The following is a 27613-nucleotide window of genomic DNA, read 5'->3' as shown; positions in this document are numbered from 1 at the left end:
AATTATCTAGAACCTGTACTTACCTTCTTTCCTTCACAATGTTTTGGATACAGAGGTCACGGTGATAATGGATAAACTGTTGACAGGTCATTTTTATTTCCTCAGGAACAGAAGAATCCCTATTTTCTGCTGTTTCTTTATTGTTCCATAGGAATTCAAGTCTAAAAACCAAAATTTAAGGATGCAATTTTTAAGGAAAGAAAAGCCCTGAGAGAGAGCCCCTTCTTGCTTATCACCCCATCAACATGGCTGTTCCAAAACTGTCACTCACCACAGCTGTCATCTACAACACCCAGACATCCTTAGTCTCTTAAGCAGAAACATATTTAACCTGCATTTGGTGGCTGGGGTGGGGGACTTGAACATTTTATAAACCCTCCAGACATGCTGGACACATTTCAGTAACTACCAAAAAATGAAGTTTCTCATTCTACATTCTACTGTTTTAAAACGCAAAAAATAACATATAGAGATCAAGTATATTATTTAATCATTTTCCAATTTTGGTACCAGAGAGACAAATAGCGGGACCTGGAGTACAAAACAATTCTGTTTTGCCAGCCCAGACAATAGATCTGTTGACTCTTTTAACCAATCAACATTATGAAGCTAATAACTAAGTGCAGTGACTTTCCTATTGTGCTTTTCTTCTTTTATGAAAGGACTGTGACCCTAGCAACTATATTTTAGTTGCTAAATGCCCAGGGACCATTTACTGGGCACTTTTTATATAGGCAATAGGATAAATTCCACTAGCACTTCTAGTTTCTACTAATTTTGACTTTGAAAACAAATGAGGAAGTACGGATTCACCCCTCTACCTCCACCACTTCCTCCCACCCCCAAGGTGAAGTGTTCTCATTTCATTATTTTTCATAAAGAAATTCCTGATCTGAATTCAAAGAAACTCTTCACCAAGTTAATTTTAAAAAATTGAAATTTTGAAAGAAGAAAACTTGAGTTTTCTATAAATTGTCGGTTTGACAGAAAGAGAAATCCTGTTGTCAAACAAGAAAGACAATCAAATATAGACCTTTGGGGGCACATCACCTACTATTTCCATTTCTAAATACATTTTCAAGTTTCATTTTACTTTATGTAGTTAATGGCATAGATAGAAGTCAGTGTCCATCAATTCTTGTTAAAATACAAATTAAAATGTTGGATTAATGACAGCTCTTCTGTCATTTTCTCTGCAATTATTTACAACAAATATGTGAATCAGCAGATAACCTTTCTGTGGTTTCCTAGTAGTTTCTAAAGGTTTAAAAATATAAGTATCTTAATAGAATGGCTTTGTCATCACCTTTACAGTTACAGCTTTATTTCAAAACTAAAAGTACCTTCTTTTGAAGGGTAGGATGATTAAATGTTTGTCCAATCCAAAGATGCCAAAGGAAATAAATCCCTATGGAAGAAAAAAAAGTTATATTTTATGAGTTCTAAAATAAATTTTAAGACAGAGAAATGATGGAAGCCAAAATATTTAGTGCTTGGGGAAGTAAACCTCTAGTGATTAGAGCAACATTTTAAATAGAACACACAGGCAGTACCTCTAAAGTTCAGTGCCTGATGGCAGGTACAGTCAATCTCTGTATCTACAGATTCCATATCCATGGATTTAACCTACCGTGGATTGAAAATATTTGGGAAAAAAAATTCCAGAAAGTTCCAAAAAGCAAAACTTGAATTTGCCGCATACTGGCAAGTGTTTACATAGCAATTAAGGTGATGTAACTAACCTAGAGATGATTTAAAATATACAGGAGGACATGCATAGGTCATATGCAAATACTGTGCCATTTTATATGAAGGACTTGAGCATCCATGGATTTCAGTACCTAGGGGTGTCCTGGAACCAGTACCCCTCAGATACTGAGGGATGATTGTATGGTCCTTGGCTACCTCTTCCCAATCATCTTTCCTACTAATTATGATGGGTGAAAAAAGTGAGTGCTGAACAACCACATTGGCAAGCTAGCTTACTGGAGAAAAATGAAAATATTTAAGGGCTATATGACTTTTTTCCCCTTTCTAAAAAGAAAATAAAATATCTCCCATTATGCTTAAGTACTTCTTTATTATTTTTCTGTTAAAACTTCAGAAATTATAGAATTAACAAGTGCTATAGGTTCTGATTATAATGAAGTAACTGAAAAAAATTTATGTGAAATGAAATTGGCTAGTGTTTAGGGAAATGGTTTGAAGAATTTGGGAGTGATGAGGCAAACTAGCACCAGATATTAGCCACGTATCAGGACAATCAGGACTGCCTTGGGGAGATGGGAGGCTGGGAACTGCCATCTGTCAGGCACAGTGGGGCAAGGATTTTAGAGCAGGTTGGTGTGGGTGGGATGGAAAATGCAATGACATGAAGGACCTACCTGTCTTCACCTCAAATTATAAACCACCTAAAGGGAATGATCTTACTACCACAACTCCCCAAGAGAAAAATGGAATGGGAGCAGGTTTTGTATCTGTCTCCCTCCTTTGAAGCACTTCAGCCATAAGCTGTGGGGACAATATTTCAAATGCAACATTCCTGGCATTAGCTTCTGTTTGCGGAGCTTTGTCAGTCCCAGTCCTGGGATGGCTCAGCTTGCAGTGGGCTTTCTGAATGCAAAATGCTGAGTAAGACTAAGATTTTCAACCTAGTATTTTATAGTTCTTGGGTACAAAATCAAATCTTGGACAGTATCACAGAGTGAGGTGGGCATCAAGCAGCCCTGGGATGCTCGTGTCTGTCTATAATAAACTGATAGGTCACTTCTCTGTCTAAATATAGCCATTTTTGCTCCCATAATAAAGGCAAAGCAAACTGGAAATATTTCAAGAAATTAACGTTAGGGAAAAACTTGCAAGAGCGTCTACTTATAAATGTTAACTAACTCATATGGCCAATTATTTCAGGTTTAATAGGCAAGCGCAATGATTTCAAGTACTGTAGTTTTTTCAACCTGATAATTAATCTTGGGACTAATATTCTTTAATTAAAAAGTAAGGGATGTGGTTAAGACTTCGCCTTCCAATGTAGGGAGTGCAGGCTTGATCCCTGGTTGGGGAGCTAGGATCCCACATGCCTTGTGGCCAAGGGACCAAGACATGGAACAGAAGCAATATTGTAACAAATTCAATAAAGACTTAAAAAAAAATGGTGCACATCCAAAAAAAAAAAATCTTTAAAAAAAAAAGTACGGGACTGAAGACAATTAAATTTTTACATCAAAATATTTTCCCAATATCTAAAATATTATTTATCCTTAAATATCCATTTTAATAGTGACATAAACAAAGACAACAGCACCTATCATATTAGTTCTTCATGGAATTTTAATTTCTAATTTTTAAACTGGGGGTGACAAGTCTACTTTGCAGATATTCTTGTGATGTTTAAATGAAATAATTAATGTAAAGAGCTTAAAAATGTTTGGCATATAGTAAACTCTCAAGGAATGGTATCTACTATCCCTGGTCAAATTTTATTTATATACCACATGATTTTTTTTAAAGGATTTAAGTACCTGTAGTTCAAGAAACATCAAAATGTAAATGAAATGATGTGCATTAAAATAAGTTGCTAAACTAAAGGCTCAGAGAAGTTAAGTCATTTTGCCAAAGTAACTTCTTAAGGCCACAGCAAAGTTTAAAAAGAACTTGGAACATCTTGTCCCTGCTAAATTATCATTCTTTATCTCAAAACCAAAGCAAAAAACTATTTGGTATTTCTGATTGAAACACTCAGTGTGCATTCTGATGACTTTAACCAATATAATAATTCATCTCTACTAGGAGATAGGCAGCAGCTGTCAGCTGTCACGCATACCAGCAGCTGGCAAACAAACTAAACCCTTTTGATTTAAAAGAAAACAACAACATCCGTACCATCCCCCCACCCCCACCATCAAACCATCCAGGACAACAAAAACCCCTCAAAGTTCTCAGTAAATAAATACCTGGCCAAAGTTAAACACAGCACAGAAAAACTGTAACTCAACATAGAGTCTCCCAGGCTCCTGGTTGAATAGCCACCATAAACAACTGGAAAGATTCTGTAAAGGAAGGAGAAAATAGTACTTTAAAATGAAGCAAGCTAATCATTTCTCTCTATCCAGAACATAGTACAATAACTTATGTACTTAACAATTAGGAAGAAAAGAACTAAAGGGAAAAACACCAAGAGAATATAGAGGCTTTGTCTTTCAAACAAGAGGTTTCAACCTCTCTTCTTGACAGATGTCATTCAAGCAGCATCTATTCTGATCAGATTTGAAGCAAGAAGACATGAGCCATAATACAGAAGCTTACATAATACATCAGGACTTCGACTAGCCGAAGACAGGTCTGATTTTAAAATTAGTTTTACACAGTGAAAACAATCACATCACCGAGCAGCAGTTCTTGGCTGCATTTCTTACTTCTTGATTTTTGTTCTTAAACAGCAGTTAAAATGGTGCTGGCTGATATGATTCTATGTAATGAGCATCCCAGTTTGGAAAGGGTAAGGGGGTTTCTTCATGGGTTATATGGTCCATCTCCCATCGCTAGGCAAGTTACACTTGAACTGTCACAAAGAAGTATACAATAACTGGTAATTCACTAAAGAGGACGTAGAACTAATTTTAAAAAACCCTTTAGTAATCAAAGAAATGCATTTAAAAAATGAAGTGCTATATTTCACTTATAAAATTATCAAATAAAAAATTTATAATATTCAATGTTGGTGAGAGTACTTTACAAACCTATACTACTTCTTTGGAAAACAACTTAGTAGAATGCATCCAAAGGCACAAAAATATTTATATTCTTTGATCCAGGTTTCCCAACTCTGAGAATCTATCATAAGGAAATATATTTCATGGAGATGTTTATTAGAGCATTCTGAAAAACTAGGAACGATCCATAGATCCATAAGGAAGTGGTTGAGTGAATTATAATGCTTCTCCTCTATGGTTTATTGAGGAGCCATTTAAAGTAACGGTTATGAACACTTTGCAGCAATGTGAAAATGCTTGACATAAGTCACAAAGCAAGACATAAATCTGAATGTATTATTAGAACCATGAAAAATGTATTGAAAAAGAGAAGGCAGTAGTATGATGGATATTTTTCCTCTTTTCTCTATTTTGTAAGTATCCATTGTATGAAGTGGTTATGTTATTTTCATAATATAAAATTATTTCTAAAAGTTTATTTATCTGAGGACTATCTTCTGAGAGACCATGTAGTCATTTATCCACAGAAGTCAGTCAAGGAATATGTTAGGAGTAAGTGGTCCTGTACACATCATGGAGATGCCTGGTTTTACCCCATATTCTAGGTTCGAGGCATAGGATGAGTAAGTATTCTAAGCAAAATAAGCCACTGAAGCACTTAGGCAACAGAGTAATGTGAATTATTCATTCTTCCCCCCCTACAAAACATTTAGCTCAAGATTAGGATTCAGATGGTTGAACTGCCACCCCCCTGTGAAGGAGCAACTAAGTTTCTCCAGATGCCTGAAAAAAACCTTTGCCAAACATTTAAAGAAATGGCCCCAAAACAAAATCAGAAGAAACATTTACAGCAAACAGGCCAATGATGAGAAGTAAACACAAAAACACATGTCGAGTCAGTTGCTGGTCTCCACTCTGTAGATACTGCTCCTCTTCCTGGGCTAATATGCAGCTCTGGGAGTTACAGCGACTCACACAATGTTCATCTATAAAACAGTAAGTACAATAATTTGTAATCAGAGCTTTTTATCTGAATGCATTTTAAATTCATAATGACTTCCTAAACAAACCACCACATATGCACATTCAGCTCAGAATCAGTATTTTATTTTAGTTGAAATCCAAGGAAGTCTCCTTCATGTTGTTTTAGGAGAGTTCTACTTGTAGAATGTTTTTATCCCCCAAAAATACAAGTAGTACGCAATAGTTCTCTTCTACATTATTTAACAATGTAACACACACACACACACACACACACACACACTTTTTTAAGGCTAAATTAATAACTCAAGTTTCACCTGTGATAAATCTACACCTTGGGGTAATTTTGTAAGAATGTAAAAATCTACACCTTGGTGTAAATAGGTCACGAATACCCTATTTTGGCTAAGAGCAAAACAAATTTACTACTACCACTTGCCTTTCATTAAAGAGTTTAAAATTTGCCTTAGAAAAGATCTTTAAGGAACCAAATAAAAAATATTATACACTTTGTTCTGTTCGCATATGGAACTAAGTCCAAATCACAACATGACTCTTCTCTGGCCTAAAAGAGAAGTGAGGGGCCTTTCGCAAGAAACCTTTATTCTCCCACCTCAGCTCCACTATATCTAAGGCATCAAATGCAGGGGAAAACATTTTTACAAAATAGATGCTAGTCTAACATACAGTCTTATTACAAAAAGTCAGAGATTAAAAAACACAACTTTACAGCTCTTACCTTTAAGCGAACAAAAATTTATACTTCCTAAAGGCTCTTCTTAGAAAAGAACATATACAACCATTAAACATGGTCTGGCACAATAGCTAATGGCATAGGTGAATGTTCACAATAAATGTAGGTTAAAAGTAAAAAGAAACCAGGCTGCCAAACAGTTTCTGTAGTATGATCCCATTTTATAACAATTATTTGGGTACATACTGGTGTAGAAAAATTCTAGCAGTATATATAATAAACCTGGTCTTAAAACATTATGTAGAAGTATTATAAAAATGGATAAAAATAAATTTTACTATCTTTTATTTGCCTTTTTTACACATTGCGATATTTATTTTGCCTTTGTGGTGTGTCACTGTTTTGGCGACAAGGAATTAATCACATTGTTAAACTCTAAAAATTCTCATTTGTCCATGGTTTGATTTCCTTTAGACTTTCTTTATTTCAGGCTTAGGAATGGTACTAAATTATGTGGGCAGATGAAGTCCTTATATGATGGCTCTCATTCTATATAATTTTGGTAAAATATGATCAGAAAATCTAAGAAGCCCCTATAATTAAAAAATTTTTTCAGGAATCAGCATTATTAATGGAGAAATGATAGATAAGCAAATTGTAAGGGGATTTTGGGGGGGTAAAAAAAGTTGTTGAATCAAATCACATGTTGAGTTTGCTAATGGGCTTTACTATTAGGTATACTGTATAGGGAAGAAAAAGCAAGGCAAACCCTTGGGAATTCTGATGTAAAGAAATATTAGCTTTAGAAAAGAGGCACACAAAACTTGAAACACATGTATCTGAGTGCCAGGAGGGGTTTCCTATTGAAAGTCAGTGAAGGCTCAACATCTGATGTATTTTTACTTCTTTCTATGGAAATAGGAATTCTACTATTTAAGATTCATTCCTAGCCAGCAGAAAGCAGTCAAGTACAAATCCCGCCTGAATAATAACAACAACTACTGCTGCTGCTACTATGTTTAATAAGCATTTAGTTTGTATACCACTCACTGTGCTAAGTGATTTGTACACATCATTTCTTATAATCCTCACAACATTTCTTATATAAAAACATAATGACAGCAAAACAGTTGACGTATGCTCCATCATAAAGAGGACTTTTTAGGGTTTCCCTTTCTACTTTGATTAAAAATAAGGATGATCAACTGAAGGTACACTGCAATTTCACATAAATGTATTCGGTTGTCTTAAATAATTTGGAATTCAGACCATAAATGTGGTTTAGTCTCTTAGTCTATATGCCAAAAGGTTATTACTTGTAAAGATTTTTCTTATTTTATAAGAAAGGGCATATTTTAAAGCACATGGATTCCAAATGTAATTAAGCACTACCTAATTAGTCCTGGCCCTGGGGGAATGGAGTAGGGGAAAAGTCTCAGCTTCTAAAACAAGAGCCCCCAAAAAATAATGGTCCTTAGAGCAAACTTCTTGGAATTATCACTTGGGTTAAATTTATTGGAAAATTTCCACGCAAATTAAAAATCAGTACCCTATGTATGCACAATTATTATACTATTTGTACTTTCTTTGAGAATATTCTCAAACAGTAGCTTCTATAGAAATTCTATATAGAGTTCTTTTAAGGCATAAGAATAAGGAATCTTTTGTTCCTTAGGCCCATCCTCATAGCCCAGATGCACTTATTTTTCTTTCTTTCTTTTTTTAAATATATATTTATATTATTATTTTACTCGAGTATAATTGCTTTACAATGATGTGTTAGTCTCTGCTGTACAATGAAGTGAATCAGCTATATGTATATATACGTCCCCTCCTTCTTGGACCTCCCTCCTACCCACCCCATCCCACCCGTCTAGGTCGTCACAGAGCACGGAGCTGAGCTCCCAGCCAGAGGCACTTACTTTCCTCAAACGAGGGAGTCACAGAGCCACTGGTGCTTATGTTTGCTACTGGTTCTGTGGATGGGCAGCATAATTCACCATTTCCCATGGAGCAGGAGCAGCAACCTATATAGACAAAATACCATGTGAGGGAAGAGTCCAAGCACAACAGGAATGGACAGCATGAAGAGATGCCAGGTAAAACAAACCAAACCCCCCCAAAACAAAAAAAACTCTCTAACTCATTCATACACACACACAAATTTTCCATACAGCCACATTGTATGGGTATCTATCAAAAAGTATTCAGGGGCTTCCCTGGTGGCGCAGTGCTTGAGTACGCCTGCCGATGCAGGGGACACAGGTTCGTGCCCGGTCCGGGAAGATCCCACATGCCGCGGAGCGGCTGGGCCCGTGAGCCATGGCCGCTGAGCCTGCGTGTCCAGAGCCTGTGCTCCGCAAAGGGAGAGGCCACAGCAGTGGGAGGCCCCCCCCCCCCGCCCCGCACCGCAAAAAAAAAAAAGTATTCAAATTCAAATGTCCTTATACAGAAGCTAACATTTAAAGAGTGGCAGACAAAGGATCAGTCTTTTACATATTCCTTTGTGTGAGACAAGGAAAATAAGGAAAATGTTTTTGTTTGTTCTCCAGCTGATATCTTTTTTGGACCCTCAGGGAATTCCCATAATTAATTAATTTTTTTTTAAGGAAAATGTTTTTATCCATGCTGTTTTATTAGTTTCCACTGTGCTTTGGGAAATAAGAATTTGACCACTTTCTTAAAATACAGCTTTGATTTCATCTCTCCTTGAAAACATGCACTAATGCTCTATTGCTAACTGCAGCTAATTCAGACTCCTTAGCCTGAATTTGAAAGCTCTCTAGGACTCGGCCCCTCTCCCCCTATCCAACCACTCCCATTATTCAACAAAGGCCCTTCCCTTCTTTCAGGACAATTCTCTAGTTGTCCTCCACAAACTTCATGTTTGAGTCTCCTGGCCTAACTTGACATAGATTTCATCCAAACCCTCTCCTCCTCTAAGTTTAGCTCAAAACTCACTTCTTTCAAGAACATGTTTCCTACTAGTTTAGAAGATGCAGTAAAAGCAGTTGTATTCTTTTTTTATTTTTAGATATATACTGCTGAAAGCCTCTTGCTGGTTTATAGGTAAACTGGTTTACACAAGTCATACTGAGACATCTGCTATAGAGCTGTAATTTTACCTCTATATAGTCAGAGAACTGCATGCAGTGTCCTTTAAAACATCTCATATATATGGACACGGTGCTCCTTGACATGGATTATAATAGAATAACTTCAGTGATAAACTGTATTAAAACTTAATGTACTAAAAAGGAACAATTCATAGGCTGAAACCTTCATTGATAATGTGCTTTAATTTTTCAGTAGTGTTCTTAAAAACAAAACAAAAAAAGATTTCTAAGTATAAAGACTATAATCTATAATAAGCTATTACAAATGTCTCTCTAAATTTAAGATAACGATGCCACAGAATAATCGAAAAGAAAATACACAAATCAGCTGGCCCTGCCCTCTTACCTTCATAAATTTGAAGGCTTAAATTCACTAAGATAAAATTGTTAAGAAAACAGACATAAAGCCAGCCCATTCCAAAGACATATGTATAGGGAACACACACACATGGCAGTTTTTCCCTTCAAATGTAAGAAGGATGTGTAAGTGTCCCATTAGCCTTCTCATTTATGTATGTATGTTTGCATGTTGCTCAGTAATACACCATACTTATTTATTACTTTTTTATTTTACCCTTTGACCCCCTTCACCCATTTTTCCTACCCTACTCCCTGCCTCTGGCAACCACGAATCTTGTTTTCAGAATCTATGAGCTTGTTTTTTTTTTTTTTAAGATTCCATATATAAGAGAGATGATATGGCCTTCTCTTTTATTAACTGAACCTTTGCTCTCATATTAAAATAGGTTAGTTTTCCTTTCGATTATAATTCCACACTTAAGAGTGTAAGCAAATCACGTGTCTCTGACAAATGTGTAGCGAGGGGCAGAAGGGAGTGAACTACTTTGGATTACTGAGATTTGGGGAGGCCAGGCTGGACATCTAATGTGTTATGTGTTAATACTACTAGCAAAGCAGAAGAGAGCAGGCTTTAGGGAAGGAAAATAACCAGACAGGTTTAAAAACCTTTTTCCTAGGAACGTGGGCGAATAGGCAAATAAACAAGTGCTTTGCCGCAGGAGTTTTCAGGGTAGCTTCAGAAAATCATGGCGCATCTTATCGACCATGCATCTATCCATTCATTTAACAAATATTACTAAACATGCATAGGAAGCCTGATACCATGCTAGGTGCTGAGGCTATAATGATGGGCAAGTCAGTCACAGCACTTACACTCTAGTGGGTTATACTGAAAATTTATAAAGCAATCATAAAGCAGTGAGATAAGAGGAGAGGGAAGTATAAACACTGCAGAAGGTTTTCTATTGAGATAAGCCATAGCTGTCTTCTGGCTCTCCATTTACTTATACAAAAGGTGCAAGCCAGTTTTCCTGCTAGAGATGACGATGACAGGATTTAAAGAACATCTATGGTACTGTTTATTTGCTATTTTTAAAGGACAGCAGAGACGTAGCAGAAGTCTCCGGGCTTAAGACACTTAGTTTAGGACTCCCCACACATGTTCGCAGGCCTTTGGTGGCCAGTTCTAAAACCCTCGCAGGAGAAGAAGATGTAGAGAGTGGTGGTCTTTACGCCCTGTCTGAAAACATAAAGTAGATGGATTTATAGGATAAATGTGAGAGTACACAAAGAAAGCAAGGAAGGAAAGGATGCTGGGCATGATCAGAAAAGTACTTGAGACTTCAGAAAAGTGGCTTTTAAAATCTTAGGGAAAGCATACACATAATCCTTGAAATTCTGTTTTAAAAGGGAAAATAGTCAAGAGGACTCAAAAGAATGAAATGATGATGACATAATCACAAAGGATCTGACAAAGAAATTAGTGAGCACCACCAATAAAATGAACTAAAGGAGACCTGATTGAAGCAGGGTTAATGTAAATCACTAGTTGGCAAACTACAGTCCTATGTAGTGGGAACCTGCAGTCCTATGTAGTTGGTATTAGCAGCATTAAATATGGAAACCAAGGCACAGAGAACTTGCCTAAGACCAAATAATAGTAAATTGTAGAGTCAGATTTGAACCCAGGCAGACTGGCTCCAGATCCGTGTTTCTAACCCCCATGCCATCTACTTCCAGTTTGGGAGGAAGGACAGGAGAGAGGAAGGAAGGCAATGTAAGACAGTAAGTTTTGTGGGATCTTCTTCCTTTTAAGTTAGTTAAAATGCTTTTTAAAATCTCTTTTTAAAAAGAGATTTATTTTTGCTCTTTCTTTACTTATTGCTATTTACAACTAATAGTTTTAAGATTAGTCATCTCTCTACTCCACACACTCTCTAAACAAAATAGGTACCATCATTTACACTTCCTAGCACAGTGGTCTATGTCTATGAAATCTCCACATGCACCAATGAATCCAAAATGCATACTCTATTGCTGAGTTCCCTTCACGAATTGAAGCAAACCCGATAACCGTTAACACATTAACAAAGTCACTGGTTAGGGTCATATTTTCACTTATACCAAGGATTGCCGAATATTTTCTATAAAGGGCCAGATAATAAATATTTTAGGCTTTGCAGTCCATTGAATCTCTGTTGAACGACTCAACTCTACCAATATAGCGTGAAAGCATCCATAGGCAATATATAAATAAATAAGCATGGCTATGTTCCAATAACATGTGATGGACACTGAAATTTAAATTTCATATAACTTTCAAGTGTCATAAAATATTTGTCTTTTAAAATTTTTCTTCAACTCTTTAAAAATGTACAAGCTATTCTTAGCTCTTGAAACATGCAGAAACAGATGGCCCACTGTAGTTTGCCAACTCCCAACTTTCACCATTAACCCTGCTTCAATCAATCCTCTTTAGTTCATTTTATTGATGGTGCTTACCCGATACAATGTTGTTAAATTAACAGACACAGGTGCTTAGTTTCCTAGAAAGGGCCTTCCTTCAGTTGTTACTCTTCTCTAAACTCTCAGGACCAAGGAAGTCTTAGGATTTAAAAAAAGATTATCTTCACAAAAGATTTATAAACAAGAATCTAATAAATGAACTTGCAAGCTCTTTCTATTATTGACTATGATTCAAATTCCTCATTTCATAAATACCTGTGATATTCAAGATAGTTCAAGGAAGTTTCCTTAAACAAAACATTTAGGATACAGGCTATACAGGCATGTAAGAGTTTCTTTATAATTAAGGATCATACTTGTTTCTGGGATAGAACTTGTAAAAGGTTCATGTTCATTTATCGGCACTGGACTGTCCTCGAAAGCAGTGCTTCCAGGCTCTGCTGCTTTGTGGTCTTGAGACTGGTCGAAAACTTCATAGCGTCCTGCTTGGGAGGTGCGGTACATACACATGAGTGATACGCTGGCTATCACAATGCTGCAGAACAGGGTGACTGCCGTGATGATCATCTGTCAACGTTGCAAAGAGACGTTAGGCCACTTTTCACAATTCCAGCTTGAAATCTTAATATACGAGGTTAAGGGCACTTTTTTGGTAGAAAATGCGTTATCTCCATAGCTATAAATGCTCTACAATAGTAGTTCTTAAAAAAGAGGAAGAGTATGGAAGGAATGTAAGTTACTTGAAGAGAAATTAGGGTTTGCTTGTAATCAAACGAGATTTCTAGATGCTTCTTTCACTATGCATCATGTCCTTGGTTTCCTCTACAAGTAATCTAAATGATTACTTAGAGACTTTTTCTTTACTTCAAAGATTTTGCTTGCTTTAGTACACAGTTCAAGTGTATTTCAACTAGAAACTTTGTTATGGTGATAATACTAAAAATAAGTGACTATAGCTAATACTTATTGTGTACTAACTATATGCCAGCACTAGTCTAAGTCATTTATATGGATAATCTTATTTATTCTCACAACAATCCAATAAAATTCAAAATTACAAAACAGAAAAAAAGGGTAAGAAATCAAAATCATTTTAGGAAGTTCTTAAAAAACACATCTTTGGGAGGGGCAAGGTAGGGATGTGGAATGAAGAGATACAAACTACTGCGTATAAATAGATAAGCAACAAGGGTGTATTGTACAGCACAGGGAAATAGAGCCATTATTTCGCAATAACTTTAAATGGAGTATAATCTATAAAAATATTGAATCACTATGTTATACACTTGAAACTAATGTAATATTGTAGACCAAACTATACTTCAATTAAAAAAAAAAACAAAAACCACACAAATCCTTGGGAATTTCTGATTCAGCAGGTCTCAGAAGCCTCCTACTCAATAGCTTTTCAAGCACACTTTTTCCCCAAATACTTTTTGTTCTGAAATTTATATGTATGATACAATTGAAAGTCAAGAACTTGGCTTTTATTATTACTGCTAACTTATTAAATGGCTTTAAATTAATCACCCTTTCCTCCAATAAAGGGAACATAATTCATAAGTATGCTTAAGAAGACCCAGTTAAGTTTCAAATATTTGGAAATCCTCAGCTACAAACAGACTTAAACATGTGAAATCTTTTTTTTCAATTTCATTTTCCTTTTTATAGACATGTAAAATCTTTACTGCATTTTGAGGTGTGAGTTAACAAAGTGACATAGGATCACCAGTGTGATAGGCAATAAACTGGAATAGACTTTCAAAATTAATTTTAATTTAAGTATAGCAAAACACATTAAGAAGCTAAAGAGAGACATTCTCAAGAACAGAACTGTCAATAAACTCTTCTCACCTGCTCTTTTCCATAAAAGAAGGCTGAGTCAATGCTGTCTCCATTATGTTTTCCAGCTATCAAAAGAATACCAACAAGGAGAGCAGGAATCCTATAATAACAAGAGTTTAGAGGGAGAGAAAAAAAGAGCGAGAGAAAAAAAGAGAGGATGAATAGTAACTGTGTATGTGGGAACGTGTAAGCAAACAGAAAACTACCAACTTACCCCCAGCCAGATATTATGAGGATTCCAACAGGAATTTGTACCATTTCTCTCTTTTTCAAAAGAAACAAAGAAATTGCTAGAAGGCCTAAGAATAAAAAATAGAGATTGAAAGATAGGTGATTACTCTTGATGTTGATCAGACTTCATGGAACTTTAACCAAGCTTATTTCAATAGTAGTCTGTAGTTCTTGCCCTAGAATTCGCTCCTTTTAAATAAATGCTTTTCCCAATATTTTGAAGCAAGTTTTCTTAATTCAGAATCATTCATGTTTTCCCTCCTACATTGCTTCTTTACTGAAATCTTCTTGTTTAATACATGAAGATTTTTTTCAAAAAGCCCAAATCATTTTGTTCTTTTGACTGATGTGTTTGGAATCGAAGTATATTTGGAAAAAAAATTTTTTTAACTGGATACAGAACGATTCTAAAAATAAAAACACCCCCCACTTTGCTGGTGCTAAGAAAGTACAGGCAATTCTTATACAGGTTTTGTTTTGGGAAAATTCACCAAGTCTAAATGATGGACCTTAATACGAATATAATATAAAGTTAACACAAAAACAAATGTTTTAAACATTTAAACAAATGTTTTAAAACAAATATTTCAAGAGCTTTCCTTATATCTTATACCCAATTATTTATAGAAGTAACATTTAATAAATTCTACATAGCTATAGAAGCTTAGAACTTTAGGGCTGGAAGGGACCACTGTTCTAAATTAATGCCTTCATTTTTTTTTTTTAATGCCTTCATTTTATAGATACGTAAACAAGGGTTTGCCCAAGCTACACAGCCAGCAGAGGGCACAGCAAGACTAGAAACCCAGCCTTCTGCCAGAAGGTTAAGTCCTTCAACTCTGTCAGTGTTTCTAAAACTCAGATCTGTGGACCCATAGGGATCTGGAAATTTCTGTGAGAAATGTTAAGAGTCTTTTTGGTTTATTTGCAATGATAATCATCTGGATGACCATCTTACAACCAAAGTACAGTCTCGTTATTTCAGGGCTTACATCTGGTTTTATCTGAAGTTTGAGCCAAGTGAAGGCCAAATAATATCACAACACATAGTCCAGATGAACATTCTGTGGTAGTTTGAAGAAGAGAAAAGCAGCAAGATAACCAGGTCATAAACCCACACATCAAAGTAGAGCCAGGCCAAACCAAAAAAAACCCTACCCAGAGAAAAATGAGTTACATTTTACATTTCAAGCTGTGATTCAGATTAGCAAAATAAGATCCTTTGTCATGTCAATTAATTTTGCTAATTAGAGTTACTGAGCTTGTAGTTTTGTTTAAATCTAATCTGTGAATTTGCTTTGGTTTTAAAATTGTATATTAGCTGTATATAAGGAATTCGTACCTAGATTTAAGATTATACAGATTAAGTAACACCGTGCTAGAAATAATACAAATCAGCACTGAGATCCTTGAGAATTGTTTTTCTTTACAGAGGACCCACACAGTACTCAAGTTCAAGAGACACTGTAATACCAGTGCTCCTCCCAATGCATTTGCACACTCTGTTTCAGGTTTTTAAAGTGCCAGGGAAGCAAGTAACCAATCACAAAAGAGTACCAACTGTGTCATAGTAGTGAGGGCACTCTTTAAAATTCCAACGTTTATCATTTCATTCCTGCCTTGTGAAAGTATTGACATATGAAGAACAGGCTTAGTCTAGGCCTGGATGTCTCACTGAGGAAGCTGTGAGAGTTCTTGCCTGAATCAGTTAAACTCTTTGGGCCTTATTTTCCTCCATTGGCAAAATGAAAGATTTAAACTAGACCCGTGTTTCCGAAAGTGCGGTGACTGTAGGTGGCACGGGGGGAACATTTTTTGACTAATCATGTGTTTATTTTAACATGTGCTTGAAAAATTTTTAACTAACACATGAAACCTGGGATTTTACTGAGATAAGCCTAAATTTATTAAAGTAAAAAAAGTGAGTTAATTTTAAGGTGGAAAGAAAGGACAGGTGGTACGCAGATATGGCAAAATTCATGAGGATGGTTTACAAATGAGTAAAACTGAAAATGGCTGAACAGGATGATTTAAAATGACCTTTTAGGTCTAAAGTTCTGTTATATCACAATAATCTCAAGGTTATTCTTCATCGAGGTCAAGGAATTCAGAACAGCTTCTTTGGAGAGATTTTGGTATGCATGCTTGAAGAGGATATCAGAGAAACTTGGGGCTTTTTGACAGATTGATCTATATACTGCTCTCTTATTCTCATTATAAATTTAACCTTAATAAACCTAAGTATTAGAGATCAAGTTGGTTCATCTGTATTTGGAAATAAAGTATTCAGGCTCTTTTCACTTGACAGCTCGTGAAAACTCTTATGCCTTGCAAGGTGTACTTGCCTTTAAAAAGCAAACCTTCTCCTGTTTGCACTGAATTCATTTTGTATGAATTCCTCGCCACATTGTTGCTTCACTTCAAAAGGCTGTTGACTGAGATGGGTCCTGCTTTGATCCTGAAGGCATGAAATCAAAGGCCTGTCCGCCCCCCCACCCCGTCCCCAGCCACTTCCCGACATCTGCCTCCTAACAGGGTCTATAACCAGTGCTACCATTCTACAGTTTCCTTTTATGTGCCATTTTATAGGTTTGCATTTGTGGTATGAATACAAATCAGCCAGACTGAATGTTTCACAAACATACCAGAATGTACACACCCAAATAAATGTTATACGTCAAAAGAGCAATGTGCTAAAACATTCTGAATATCCTTTATGGGGCCAGTTGAAATGAAAAATAGTTTTTCTTCCTGGGTATTCTTCTCTTTCCATACCCTTTTGTTCACTTGTTTTTCTCGTTCTCATATTACTGCTCTTCCCTCTATTTAATAATATAGTTACATTTGTTGAGTGCCTACCATGTACCAGGCATAAACATCCATATTTCATTTGATTCTCAAAATAACTCTGTAAGGTGTGATAATCCAGGCTTACAGATAAGAAAACTGAGACCGCAAAAGTTAAGTCATTGGCTTAAGGCAGAGCCAGAATTTTTCATTCAGTTCAGTTGGATTCTAACAGTGAGCTCTGCGACACACCTCACATGCCCCATCCCTCTCTGCCCATTCTTTCCTTTCCCTACCTGCTTCTAGTGCCTTTCCCCCTTGATGGCTCCAAAGGGGAGCTGTGCTGACTGTGGCCTAGAACCCAAGACCCGGAAGAAAAAGGACATGTGACTGGAAACCACCTGAGCCCAGGCAGAAACAGAGTGATTAGGGAAGAGAACTCAGCTTTGCAGACTGTCTATGTTAGTGGGTGTAACTGCCCAAGTGAATGCCCTAATCCTGTACTACTAGACTTCAACTAGATAACTAGAAACTGAGGCCTCAAGTGATGGAGGAGAGGGGGACCTAAATATCTCTTCATGATCCAACTTACCTGTCCACAGGTAGGTGCTGTAGAGGGAGCTGTACAATAAAACAAACACCAGAATTTGTCCAACAAAATTTTTTTCTTTAACAAAATGCCATATCATCATTCCAGCACAGACAACAGACTGAAGAAAAAATTATAAAAAAACAGTCAGTCATACTCATATGACTCATACTCATGAGTTTTATTCACAGCAACTATAATTATTCACTTAAAATTATTACTGAGTAATTAACTATTTCATTCTAGTTACACTAAAACTTCGAGTTTTATGATTAAAAAACTTTTTATACCGAGCCTTTAACAAGCCTTCTATTTAATTGAAGTAGATAATGACAACATTCTAAATACTAACCTTATATTTAGAAAAGGTTTACATAGAAAATGTAAACTTCTTTCCTTTATGATTTGAGACATGCAAAGATTTAACTAGAAAAGTAAGATTATGAGAGAGTTTAAGTTGTAATGATTCAATTATTTCTATTAAAAAATGCAAAATTATCACTAAATGTCATTACAGTTGTCTTTCTGTATCCATGGAGGATTGGTTCTAGGACACCTCCTCGCCCCCCCAACAGATACCAAAATCCAAGGATGCTCAAGTTCCTTATATAAAATTCTGTAGTATTTGCTTATAACCTATGCATATATTCCTGTATACTTTAAATCATCTCCAGATTACTTATAATACCAAATACACTGTTAATGCTATGTAAATAGCTGTCGGCATATGGCAAATTCAAGTTTTGCTTTTTGGAACTTTCCGGAATTTTTTTTCTGAATATTTTCGATCCATTTTTGTTGAATCTGAGGATATGGAACCCATGGGTATGGAGGGCCAACTGTATTAGCCTCAACTTTGTATAGTTTAAGACACACTGCAGTATTTAATAAATTCGGCATAAATTAGTTGTAACCAAATTGTGATTGATTGTATTTGGTAAAAAAATACTTTTGACTTTATACCTGGAAAAACCCAACAAAGCGATTTTTTCCTCTATAGTAATATAACCAATGAGAAAAACACAGCTTTAATTATCTGTAGGTTTACTAACCTGAGCGATGAGTAAATTAGTTGTAAGCATATGAGGAAGCTGTTTATACTTCTTGCTCAAAAGGAGAATAGCCAAAGACCAGATCTTAAACACAGAGGTTCAAACGTTACTCAGGTTTCTTAATCTTTATAATCACTTATTAATTACTAACTTTTATTTTATAATTACTTTACTAATTACTTATTAGCCTCTTTAAAGAATTCTCTTATCCTGGTTCAAAAAGGAATTGCAATATTTTATTTACTTTAACTTGTGTAGCTCCCAAAAGGGCATTAAGGTAAACTAATAGTAAAAGTAAAGTAAAATAGAAAGCATGGAGAGATCCTATGGTAAATTAACTCCAAAAATGACAGAGTCTTTAAGAACTAGTCCTTGAACAGGGAGGGCCACGTTCCAACTATCCCTACCTTTGGTGGCTGGGGTGGGACACAGGCTCACAGACAACTCTTCAGGAAAGGCGCTTTAGTGGGAGACACAGTTACTATCTTGAATTTTCCCTTTTTGATTCCACCACATTGGCTCGTGAGGTATCTACATTCCAGGCTGTCTTACGTCAAACAACACACGTCATCCACCTTAAGATTAATTTTCCTGCATTCTTTATATTTAAAAGGATACCCAGTAGCCAGCTACGTATGCTGGTTTGATTTCCTTCTTTCTTCTCACCTCATTGTCCATCAAAATTTATATTGTCTCTCCCCCTACGAAACTGCCCTCTTATCAACGGGCATCATTTTTAAGAAAATGTAACAGAAGCAAAATTTCTTAAAAATTACATTAATCACACATTTATTTGTTGCCAGTATACATATTCATCCTTATCTCCTTTCCTTTAACAGCAAAAGTTGTCTTTTTATTTTCAGCCAGAATACTGTTTGAATTCAACAGGCAACTCAATCTACAAGATACTCTAGTTGCCAAGTGTGTAAGTATTTAATTTGAGCTAGATATATCCAAAAGTTTCATTAACATTAAATGGATGTTTGGTCTTAATCCCAAAGATCCCTTCCTACAACATGATTCTACAATAGCTAGTATTTATATAGCAATTCACCATTTTCAGAATGCCTTTTACATATATTGTCTCATGTAATCCTTAAAACAAACCATGGAAATACGTTAAATTATTATCTGTATTTTATAGTTGAGAAAATTGAAGCTTAGAGAGGCTTAGGTAACTCCACAGAGAAATAACAGCTAGTTTGTCACAGGGCCAGGAGTCAAATCCAAGTATGACTAAATCTCATGGCTTGTCTGTTATATAACTCTAACTCCCAACTGGAAAGACAAAACTCAGAAGGCTGATACTATATTTTATGGGTAGGCTTTAGCTTTCTGTATTGCATAAGAAATTATATTTTTACTCCCTAACTTTCTGTTACCAAGCTATTCTCAAATTCATTCTGTGATTCTCATTCATTTTTACACTGACACATACTTACCAAGGAGACCAGACTGATAATACTTATATCAAAACTAACATTCTGGATGGCATATGCCAATGGCTTCGGGTCCATGGTGGGAAAAGTCAGTAACCAGGCAGAGACGTACATGATTGGCGCAGACACAAATGTGCTTATTACCATCCCTGAGGTTATCTGCAAAAAATGAAGTCAAATTGAGGAAGTCACAGACTCACTTAAACAATTCTCGTAAACTTTAGCCACAGCACATTAAGGCATTCTAAAATAAAAGCAGGAGTCAGTAAAGAGACATCACAGAATCCAGCATGTTATCTAATATCATATTCCCCTTTTCTTAGAGTTCTTAAAAGAAAACACAGTTAAGTTCCCTTGGCTTCTCTTCCAGTCTATGCTCAATTTATATTTGCATATAACAATGCTAGAAATCCCACATCTGATGTTTATCTCCTAGATTCTAGAAAGTAAACCATATCAATGATCTACTTAAACTGATGACCAGTTTCCTTCCATACTATTTCATAAAATACAGGGCAATAAAAGCAATTTCAAAAAGAGAAAAATTACCATGCAAACATTCTACCGATTAAATAATGGAACTAAGCTTTGGTCAACAATTTAGTTCCTTCATGTTATATTTCAAAAACATCTGCTCTAATGCTGTAGATAACATGCTTAGACACTAATCGATGTTAACTGATTTAGCTATTTATTGCAGTTGATTATGTGGTATTTTGCATCTGGTGGTTGGATTATCAATGAATAAATCAGATTTTTTCCCCTCAAATTTTGAAAGTTACCCTTCTGTAAATAACCTTTAGGCTTAACTAAAATTACAGCATTAAAATACTTGAAACTAAAAAAGACTACTGAAAAAAGTCATGGCTGAAAAGACCCCAGATTAAATAACTCACTTGTTACACGATGTTACATAATGTCTCTTTATTTATAATGAGGCAATTTACAGATATCAGATTCTCATAAAAGAATGTAGATTTCTGTGTTTCAAAAATTCATTTTTCTACTAACCAAACAATCAAACTTAGAAAGTAATATATACATACAATCTCTACTTCCATGTTGAACTGTGTTGCAAAGATAGCCACTCCTGGAGCTACAGGAAAGACACCATACAAAAATGCATAATTCGATACACTTGCATGGTTCACTACACTGTTGCCCTTGTCCAAGAGTTCCACCATTTCTCGGCACAGAAGTGGCAGCACCAGGCTGAAGAAACAAGAAAGGCATCATTTGCTTGGTATCAAAGTATGCTGGTCCCCAAATAGTAAATTGCTCTAGTGAACTTGGCATTAGGTTATTCTTCTCCTGCCCGGAAGGTATCATTTTATTGAAAGAATAAAAAATTCAACTTGGAGCTACTTAAAGTAAAACAATATTCTAGAAATACTTCAAACATCAGGAATTAGGAGGAAAAAAACTAATTTTTTTTGTTCTATGAATAATTTTCTTGCAAAAAATCTGTAAAAGTTGTAATTATAACTGCTGTTTCTTGCTTTCCCTATTAGTTCATTGAAATGTTAAAAGAAAAAAAGAAGACTGACAATCTGAGTAAACTTTTTCAAGAAAATTACTAAACTCATTCTTGGAAAAATAAATAAGTGGACCTTTATTATGATTAGAGGTTTAAATGGTTCAGGTAATGATAACAATGCTACTCAGTTAGATTTCAAAAACCAGTAGAGAAACAGGTATCTTACAATTAGCTCTTTATCTTAATAAAGAAAAAATGTTTAGCAAAGGGAACTGAAATAACTGAGGTAGAGCAGAAAACTAATGAAATCCAGATCTGGTGAAGAGTTAATTATTAAACAAATCCTCCAGGATTCCATAGAAAGACCATATCAACAGTAGCAAGTTAATGGAGCTTTCCTTTAGAAAGAACAAAACCAAGGTTAATATTGTCACAGCAGCACCTACAGACATGCTCTCAGATGGAGTAAAGAACTACTCTTATGTGTTTTTTTTTTTAATTAAAAGAAGAAGAAATTACGTAATAGGGATCAAAGAACCAGAAAAAAGATTTTTAAAATGAGAATATTTAAATACTTATAAGTAATGGTTGGTATTACTATTATTGTTAGAACCATATTTATTGCTGTGAAAAACTAAATAAGGGACTTCCCTGGTGGTCCAGTGGTTAAGACTCCACACTTCCACTGCAGGGGGCGTGGGTTCAATCCCTGGTCGGGGAACTAAGATTCTACATGCCATGCAGTGCAGCCAAAAATTAAACAAAAAAACTAAATAATACTTTATTTCCAAGAGCATAACACCACTATTAATAATCTTCAGAATTTATATTCATTTTTATTATTTTGAAAATATAGATACTATTTCATATTGCACTGGTCTCATGAATTTAATTGTCTATACAAGAGCTAAATTCAATAGTTAAATATGCCCCAAGTGCCTTGGGATAATCTTGTAGTAAAATTATGTCACCTTTACCAGGAAGTATAACTCCACGTCTAAAGAGCTAAGGAGGCTGAAGGAACTATCAACTAAGGAGCTAAGAACTTTTCATTTACAGGCTAGGATCAGATGGTTAATAATAATCATTCCTACTGACTTACCTATATTCAGCCACCCTCAGAATTTTAGAATATTTCCCTCAAATTCATGAAATAGAAGTTTATATTCAAAATTATTGTTTTCATCATGGCCAATAGGATTTTAATAAATTTAGAAAACTCAGAAATCCTGCAAAATTCCTTTAAAAATATGATCAAACTAGGACACTGGAAGATATTAAGTAAAATTATATAAAAGCTGAAAGGAGGGCTTCCCTGGTGGCACAGTGGTTGAGAGTCTGCCTGCCGATGGATGCAGGGGACACGGGTTCGTGCCCCGGTCCGGGAGGATCCCACATGCCGTGGAGCGGCTGGGCCCGTGAGCCATGGCCGCTGAGCCTGCGCGTCCGGAGCTCCGCAATGGGAGAGGCCACAACAGTGAGAGGCCCGCGTACCGCAAAATAAAAAAAAAAAAAAAAAAAGCTGAAGGTAAACCAATAGTCTTTATCCTCTGACAGTAAAATGTAAAGAGTAACCTACATGGAAATGACTTTCCACAATATACCAACATCACATTTTTCTTTAAATTGTAACTACTCAATTAGGAGGGATTACTACTATCAAACTATTTAATGGAGAAAATAGAGACATATCCCAACGAACGGGCTAAATAAGGCTTTCACAAAGTACAAATCCCCAAGTTAAATAAGTGAAACTTACAGTTTAGCTGTGATGAGAAGAATTAGTACAACAAATGCTGACTTCTTCAGTTTCTTTATTTTTCCTACCATTGTAAGACCAAGATAAAATAGAGCTGATCCAGAAAAAGAATTCGCAAGTCCATCAAGAAAATTTTCCATATATACGGGCACTTTTTGATCAAGAATAAAATTGAAAGCAATGCCAATGAAAACCATAAATACTATTGGGTTCTGTAACACATGCAGAAGTCCAAGTCCCACAATTTTCACTTTGTTTTGAGAAGCATTTGGAGTGTCTTTCCATCTCTGCATTTCACAGAAGATAAACCCTATAGGGTTTAACATCATAAGAGATATTGGTGCCACTAAGTAAATGTACTGGAGATACTCTGGGTATGTCGTTTGATATAAAGCTTCAACTGCAAAATACAAATTAAAATTGATTTTTAAATGGTTACCACAGAAATATATTAATAAATTATGAATATAATGTTTTCCATGCTTAATTATAACATATTGTAAATTAACCTAAATAGTGTAGAATGACCTCATTACCCTAGTTTTGGAAAAGTATGTTTTAGTAATAAAGCTGAAAAGGAAAAAAAACCCACTATATTAAATGACATTTAGCTTATAAAATGATAATCAATTTTTAAAAAGTACTTTTAGTAAAACCCACTAATTGTTACTACTTAGAGGCTAAGACTAGTCTCAATAAAGGGGCAGAACTGTAGAATTCTTAAAACAATTCAAAGTAAAAATCTACTAACAAAATGTTTAAGTAGTCATAGCAATAAGGTGGTTGTTGGTTCTCTTGAGAGAGAAGTTTCATTGGAGTGGTGAGGCAGAAATCAGAGCACAGAGAACGCAGGAGAGAGGAGGAGATAACAGACTAAAAAATGAGCACTGAGGGACTTCACTGCTGGCACAGTGGTTGAGAATCCACCTGCCAATGCAGGGGACACAGGTTCGAGCCCTGGTCCAGGAAGATCCCACATGCTGTGGAGCAACTAAGCCCATGTGCTACAACTACTGAGCCTGCGCTCTAGAGCCCGTGAGCCACAACTACCGAGCCCACGTGCCACAACTACTGAAGCCCGTGCACCTAGAGCCCGTGCTCCACAAGATAGGCCACCGCAATAAGAAGCCTGTGCATTGCAACAAAGAGGAGCCCCCGCTCGCAGCAACTGGAGAAAGCCCGTGTGTAGCAACGAAGACCCAACGCAGCCAAAAATAAATAAAATTAAATAAATTTATTTTAAAAATGTTTTAAAAAAAAGAGCACTGAGGTGATGGAGTCCAAGCTATATAGGAAAAGAAGTGAAGATGGGAGATGGCTAACAGATAGATAGCAGAGTGGTTAGAGACTGGAGGTCCCTGTGAAGTTCAAGAAGTAGGCGTAGCTGGAAGTTTAGGACTTCACAGTAAGTCAGATATTGAGCTATTGGATTTAATATTTCCCCGATGACTGGGTCCAGGATGTGACCATGGGAGTTGGTGGCTGAAGTGGAGTACAGGAAAACATCATTGGAGGTGAGGAGGTCAAGGAACTGAGAGAGCAGAGAATTTGGTGGGTACTTCACATGGATGCTAAAGTTAAACAAGATAACAAGCAAAACTTGGGAGCAGAGAAGATGACAGTGGGCCAGATATTGGTCTTCAATGAATGAGGAGGAATGACGCGTGAGGTCAGCAGATGACAGCAACGAGGATGAGCAGTTTAGCCAGGCAGCAGGAACCTCAAAGAAGCAGTTTTTACAGAAGAGAGAGAATAATGGCCTAGCAGTGGTACACAGTGGCTATGAGGATGCCAATCCTGCCTACCCACTGCTCACATGGTATGCAGGCGATAAGAAAATGAGCAGTCTCCATTGGAGAGGAATGAATGCCTTCAGGAAGGAAGACCAGTGAAGACACTGAAGAATTAGAGATGGAAAGGTGGATCTAAGCAATGTTTGGGAGGAGAATACAGTAAATTCACGTTAATGCACATTTAATGCAAATTCAACTACACTTTCTTAGGAAAACATAGGCTTCATTTTTCTTTTTCATAAAACATGTTCCCAAGTGCAAACTAATTACTTGTTCATTGTAGAAGAGCAATGCCTGCAGAAGAATCTGGCTATTAAACTTATGAGAAATGGTACAATATACACAAAGTACGTGTGCTGCATCTTGTGGGTGATTTGAGGGATTTTTCAAAGGTTCAACTGTATATGATGACTTTAGAACCTAACCATTGCATGAGATGAGTCTCCTCGGAAGGGGATGGGTTGGATCAGACTTCTAGCAGTTTCTTGGTTCATGTGAGGGTTGGTGGCCTGGTCTTGGCTTGATCAGGGCAACTTAGAGCCTTGCAGCATCAAATTGGTCTCAAGGCACATTTTTGGCAATGAATTCTGAAATTATTCAACCTAATATACGCAAAGCCTGATTCATAAATGATTTCAAGTTGAGAAAGACAGATAAAATAAGAACAGCCACAATCACTCACAATCACTTGCTTCACAAGAGAGGCAATCATGTGAAAAAATGAAAAAGATTAGGTTTCTCAATTTACATTAAGATAAAATGACACAGGTAGGAAAATATATTTGTTTGCTTACTCAGGATACATAAGTTCAATTAATGTCAAGCACATGTCCCGTTAGTTATGAAACTAGATTATATAACCTTTAGAATGCCTTGTTCTCATTAGCTAAAAGCCACTTTTTGTAAGATTCAATTCCCTTTTTTTCAACTAAGCACATACAGAGGTCTCTAATATCTTTGAAATGTTAAACAAAATATATTTGATTACATAAAATTTCACCAATTCTTTCCACTGATTTCCAAATTAGATATATAGCTCTATAACTCTGTGGTTCTCTTTCATGTTTCATAAGGTTTCATCCTTTAAGTAAAAAAAAAAAAAAGCAGCACTTTTGATAACTATTTCTAGTTAGCTACACTTCTTCTGACTAGATATTTTAGCTCAAAGAGAAAGGTGTCTATACCCACCCCTCAATTTTTAAAATAGAGAGTATATTTTAGAAAAGCCTTGTGTTTTCAGTCTGAGCCTAAGAATTTTCCCGAGTAGCCAAAGTAAAATGCATAAGGTATTTCCTTTGACAACTTACAGCACACAAAGCTTCTTAAGTTAATGCTTTTTACCAGAAATGTACTTTCCTGGTATAGTAGCACTTAATCACCATTACATAATGGACTTCGGGTTGTTTTAAATGCTCAATGCAAATTTGAACAAAAGTCTATATTTAGGCCTAGCCAATCACCAAGTCCTTTCTTCTTTTGCATGATCTTTTGTATTTGATTTCTACTTGGAATCTTGATTCCTGCTACTCCCACTAGTCAAAAATCTCAAAAGTGGGTTACCTACTCTGTTTACCAACATATACTCTTCTGGTTTTTCTTGACCATCCCCGTTACCCATTTTACTTGCTACCAACAATATCACCTAAATCTTAACTTTCAAAAATTAAGATTTTCCCACAGCTCTCCCTGCCCACAAGACCACATATAAAATCTTTCTTTTGACATTCACAATCTAGTCGCCACAATTTGTTCCTTATTTATCCAGCTCACCTCTCACTATACCTTAGTGCAAAGCCTCTATCAGCCAGTTTATATCACTGTAATGCTGGATAAATACCAGGTTCATAATTTCTAGTTCTACATGCTGATCATCATTCCCCAACTTCATCATCCCCCAACTTCTTGAAATCTCTCATTTCTTATCCAAATCTTGCCTACTATTTAAGGCCTGTCTCAGGTACCACTTCTTCCACCGAGTCTTCAGTCTACATCATGGATCTCTCCTTCCCTGGATGGCCCTGGTACTTTGTGAACTTTTTGTATCAGTGCCATCTTAACAAATTCTAAGTTCCTTGAAGGTATCATTTTATAACCCCCAGTCCCAGCTGAGTGCTAAGCAAAATCTGAAAATACTTGCTGAATGGAATTAACACATCAATGAATGTCAAAGGTTTCAGACAGACTAAAAATGTGTTTTGTAACACAGCAATTTATAACTAATTGTTATCCATGAACCCATTTCTTTTTATATCCAATTTTTTTTCTTTTTTCATCTTCTGAATATTTATAAAGCAGGCTACTATTGGGGTATTTTAAGTCAGTTGAACAGGTATACAAAGGCAAAAGAAGTATAGTCTAGCGGGAAAGCAAAA

At 36.0% G+C, this 27613-nt stretch overlaps 1 protein-coding gene across 5 annotated transcripts in view; it reads right to left on the bottom strand.

Annotated features, from left to right (window-relative positions):
• Positions 1 to 27613, bottom strand: part of GPR155 (G protein-coupled receptor 155) — a 42557-nt gene that overhangs the window by 5754 nt on the left and 9190 nt on the right. For all 5 annotated transcript variants that reach the window (XM_027127969.1, XM_027127978.1, XM_027127964.1 and 2 more), the window contains 13 exons: positions 23449 to 23848; positions 21259 to 21424; positions 20216 to 20371; positions 18774 to 18857; positions 17725 to 17842; positions 14329 to 14413; positions 14124 to 14214; positions 12626 to 12836; positions 8310 to 8414; positions 5562 to 5698; positions 3954 to 4049; positions 1344 to 1408; positions 24 to 161 (listed from right to left, as the gene is read on the bottom strand). In XM_027127969.1, the coding sequence (XP_026983770.1) occupies positions 24 to 161; positions 1344 to 1408; positions 3954 to 4049; positions 5562 to 5698; positions 8310 to 8414; positions 12626 to 12836; positions 14124 to 14214; positions 14329 to 14413; positions 17725 to 17842; positions 18774 to 18857; positions 20216 to 20371; positions 21259 to 21424; positions 23449 to 23848 (1852 nt within the window). The remainder of the gene's footprint in view (positions 1 to 23; positions 162 to 1343; positions 1409 to 3953; positions 4050 to 5561; positions 5699 to 8309; positions 8415 to 12625; positions 12837 to 14123; positions 14215 to 14328; positions 14414 to 17724; positions 17843 to 18773; positions 18858 to 20215; positions 20372 to 21258; positions 21425 to 23448; positions 23849 to 27613) is intronic.

This window comes from Aethalodelphis obliquidens, unplaced genomic scaffold, assembly GCF_003676395.1.
Source record: "Aethalodelphis obliquidens isolate GAN/ISIS:26980383/991018 unplaced genomic scaffold, ASM367639v1 scaffold2, whole genome shotgun sequence".
Taxonomy (NCBI): Eukaryota; Metazoa; Chordata; class Mammalia; order Artiodactyla; family Delphinidae; genus Aethalodelphis; species Aethalodelphis obliquidens.
This window is presented reverse-complemented; position numbering and strand designations above follow the sequence as displayed.